The 4,108-nt window shown below is 37.3% G+C and overlaps 1 protein-coding gene across 1 annotated transcript; it reads right to left on the reverse strand.

Moving 5' to 3' along the window:
• Positions 1-636: 636 nt before the first annotated feature.
• On the reverse strand, positions 637-3,456 carry LOC124895316. The gene is made up of 7 exons (XM_047405753.1): positions 3,353-3,456; positions 3,122-3,236; positions 2,772-2,960; positions 1,726-1,908; positions 1,288-1,440; positions 1,019-1,180; positions 637-942 (listed from the first exon to the last, which is right to left on the reverse strand). The coding sequence occupies exons 1-7, from the start codon at positions 3,454-3,456 to the stop codon at positions 637-639; spliced, it is 1,212 nt and encodes a 403-aa protein (XP_047261709.1).
• Positions 3,457-4,108: the final 652 nt, after the last annotated feature.

Below are 4,108 nucleotides of genomic sequence, written 5' to 3' on the forward strand. Positions count from 1 at the left end.
ATGATGATTTTCTTCGGGCTATGTGAGTCTTTCATACATCCTGCATATCTCTTATAAATATTTATCATGATGATGTTTATACAACTGTATACACCCCCATATACTCGGTTCCTTTCCATAGTACTAACCCACATCTTCAGATGTGGGCTGCATTTTCTCAGAATGTAGGTTCAGGTGCTCAGTTCCAGGTTCGACAGTGCTTCTTTGGGCACGCTGTTCTACATCCTCTGTTGTGGTGAGTCCTCATGTTCCGAGGATGTGATGTCTGATGTTGGTTTCACGGAATTGTTTGAATTTGATAACTGAGTATGAGTCAGTTGGGGCATGTCTCAATTACTCGCTGGTTTTATTGATTTTCTTAGAGGCTTGTCAGACTAGTATAGATGATAGGAGTTGACTAATAAGTTGTATTTTGTTATCTTTCTGAAATTCAAATATTCTTGGATGATAATTAGTCTGTTGATATTTGAGGGTTATTTATGAAAACCCCGTTGATTTGTGTTGAATTGAATGAAAATGGCTCAAAGGGTTAGCTTGGGGCTTCTCGTAGCCTCAAGCACCGTGTGACGCTCCGGGATCCATTTTTCGGAGCGTTACATTCAGTTTGCCAACGAGTCTCCAATAAATAGTAGGGTCTCAAAGAAGATCACCTAAATCTGCACAAAGCTTGCAATTGGGATCTAGTGGAGAGTTAACAGGTTGGAGATCAACACAACCAAACTCAGAAATCAATTCTAATGTGAATTTTTGTTGACTCAGAATCAAACCATGTTGTTCCCGAATGATTTCCATGCCAAGAAAATAACTTGCCCAGCTAAGATCTTTGATTTGAAATTCTGAATCAAGAAATGCTTTCAAACTTTGAATTTCAGCCGGGTCGTTGCCAGTGACCAAAATATCGTCGACATAAACAGCTAATATAGTGATCCCAAAGTCAGATTTCTTATAAAATAGGGAGTAGTCATTTAAAGAGTAAGAATATCCTTTGAAATTAAGGGTTGCAGTGAGTCAAGCATACCATTGCCGAGAAGCGCTTCAGCCCACATAAAGATTTACGCAACCTGTACACATGATTAGGACTAGGAGCACATAATCCTGGAGGAAACTTCATATAGACCTCTTCTTGTAGGTCTCCATGAAGAAATGCATTGTTCACGTCTAATTGATTCAAATTCCATCCCTTTTTAACGACAATAGCAAAAGACACCGAACAGTAGTTATCTTAACTACGGGGGAGAAAGTCTCGGTGAAATCTATGCCTTCTCGTTGAGTATCTCCCCTAACCACCAGTCCTGCTTTATATCTTTCAACATTCCCATTAGAGCGATATTTAACCTTATAAACCCACTTACAAGGTAATGCTTTGTGCCCTTTGGGTAATTCAACAACATCCCATGTTCTATTAGATTCCAAAGCCTGAAATACTTTAGCCATTACTTCCTGCCAACATGGGTGTAAAACAGCCTGAGAAAAATGATTAGGTTCAACAATGCTGGAAAGGGAATGAATGAAAGACTGATTAGAGAAAGTTAAAGTAGAAATAGGCACAATTGAGGGGTTAAGGGAACCGTCAAAACAAGAATATGTGAGATTAGTTAAGTACACATGATTGCACACATAATCCTCCAAATAAAAAGGTTTAGTGTGCGATCTGGTGGATTTCCTTGAAGCTGGTTATGTAGAAGGCATAATAGGAGCAGTACTTGGTATAAAATTTGTAGGAACTTGTTCAATTGGATTGACAGGAACATGAATAACTGGATTAACAGGAACAGGAGATAAAACAGAAGATTGTTCCCTGATATGAGTAGATTGGACAATGTGCTTAGGCAAGAAAAAATCAATAGGAGGTTCGATGAATGGAGAGGTAGAGTAGTTAGGGAAAATTAGAGTGGAAAACAAACTGATCTGAAAAGGGAAAAATTGTTTCATAAATATTACATTCCTAGAAATAATAATTTTCCTAGTAGTTAAATCTAAAACCTTATATCCTTTCTTCCCAAAAGGATAGCCCAAGAGAACATATTTCGTAGATCTAGGATCAAACTTTGACCTATGAGGAGATGAAGTAGATGCATAACAAAGACATCCAAAAGGCTTGAGTAGAGCATAAGAAGGTGGTTTCTCAAAAAGTACTTCATAGGGGGATTTAAGATTTAAAACCTTGGAAGGAAATCTATTTATTAAGAAAGTTGTGGTTAATATACAATCTCCCCAGTATGCAATAGGAAGCTTGGATTGGAAAAGTAAAGCTCTAGATGTCTCAAGAAGGTGTTTGTGCTTCCTTTCCATAACATTATTTTGTTGTGGAGTGTGGACGCAAGTAGTTTGGTGTAGGATCCCCATAGAAGAAAGATATGCCGACGTAAGTGAACTTGTACCCAATTCTAGAGCATTATCAGATCTAATGGTTTTAACTCTAGTTTGAAATTGTGTTTGTACCATGGCCAAGAATGATTTTAAAATAGAGAAAGCATTGCTCTTGGTTTTAAGTAAATAAGTCCAAGTAGCTCTACTAAAATCATCTACTATAGTGAAGAAGTATCTAAAACCGTCGTAAGTAGTAGATTTGTATGGCCCCCATGTGTCAATGTGAATGCAATAGAAGTAGTGGAAATATGACTTGATTGAAAAGGTAATTTGCATTGTCTAGCTTTAAAACAAATATCATAAGGAGTAGAAGAATTAGATGGAGACAAAAACTGCAAACTTGAAATATTCTTCATATTTGAGAGGGGCATATGCCCTAATCTCATGTGCCAAAGGCTTACATCTGAACTTAACTTAGAAACTGAATGAAAAGCTTGAGTATCACTTTGACTAATGTAACTAGAAGAAAATTGAGAAACTTGTTGAATAATTGGCTTAAAAACTGAACGTTGCTTGATTGAGAATGACTTGAGCAAATATAAACCATCTTGCACTCTACCAAGTACCATGAGCCTCTTCATTGAAGGGGCCTGAAAGAGTGCAACAAAAGAACAAAAGAGTAAGTGACAATCAAGAGTTTTGGTTAGCCGATAAATAGATAAAAGATTGAATCTAAAATATGGAACAAACAAGATATTTTTAGTGTTAAATTTGGAAGAATTCTGACCGTTCCTATTTGATTTACTCTGACCTTTTGAGAATTTGACAAATTAACAAAGACAAGTTTAAGTAAAGGTCTAAGATCAGAGACAACAGAATTTCCGTATGTCATGTGTTCTCTAGCTCTTGAATCCAAGATCCAGGAACTAGAATTAATACGTGAAAAGCTCGAAAGAGGATTAAAGTGAGGCTAGATTATGCCAGCACAATTGGCAGTAGCATTAGAATCAGAGGTATGTTCTCCCTGTTGGCCAGACTTCACCTGTTGAAGCAGTTGAAAAAGTTGAGAAAACTGCTTTTGTGTGATATTTTTCCTGAAAAATCTATGTCATATATTTGTTCTTTTCCTGTTTCCTCTGAAGCCATTGCTTGGTTACTGGATGGCCCTCATTGAAACCTTCTAGGCTTAGTGAACTTGAAATTAGGAGGGAATCCTTTTAACCTGTAGCAATGGTCGATTGTGTGACCAAGTTTCTTCCAGTAGTTGCAAAACATGTTGTTCTTCTTTTCCCCAGAATATCCTTTAAACTTGTTGTCTGGCCTATTATTTTTTTGATTTCCTCCTTGTTGATTTGCTGCCAGGAAAGATGATTCAATGGGATATTTACTCACATGTATCTCACTTTGTTTTTCATCTTGGATAAGAAGTGAGTAAGCCTGACTAACTCTAGGAAGTGACGAGATCATTAGAATATTGCTTCGAACAGAGGTATAAGTGTCATTAAGACCCATCAAGAACTGGATTAAACAACCATCCAGAAGTGATTTAAGGGTTTTGGATTTCCTCCCACAGGTGCAATTACAACTGCAGTGCACACAAGTATTGAGAGCATCAAGCTCATCCCAGATCCTTTTTACCTTAGTGTAGTATTCGGGAATGTCAGAATTTCCTTAAACCGGCCCGCTCAATTCCTTTTGAAGCTGATAGAGTTGAGCACCGTTTGATTGTCCAAATCTATCTTCTAACTCATTCCAAATTTCATGTGTTGTTTTGGAGTACAACACACTCTCTGCGATA

This window comes from Capsicum annuum, unplaced genomic scaffold (assembly GCF_002878395.1).
Source record: "Capsicum annuum cultivar UCD-10X-F1 unplaced genomic scaffold, UCD10Xv1.1 ctg81284, whole genome shotgun sequence".
NCBI lineage: Eukaryota > Viridiplantae > Streptophyta > Magnoliopsida > Solanales > Solanaceae > Capsicum > Capsicum annuum.

Coding starts and splice junctions, on each gene's coding strand:
- LOC124895316 (XM_047405753.1), bottom strand. CDS start 3,456: ATGGCTTCAGAGGAAACAGGAAAAGAACAAATATATGACATAGATTTT. Junction 1,441..1,725: donor CTGTCAATCCAATTGAACAA/GTTCCTACAAAT, acceptor CCATGTTGGCAG/GAAGTAATGGCTAAAGTATT. Junction 1,181..1,287: donor AAAGATATAAAGCAGGACTG/GTGGTTAGGGGA, acceptor GTCGTTAAAAAG/GGATGGAATTTGAATCAATT.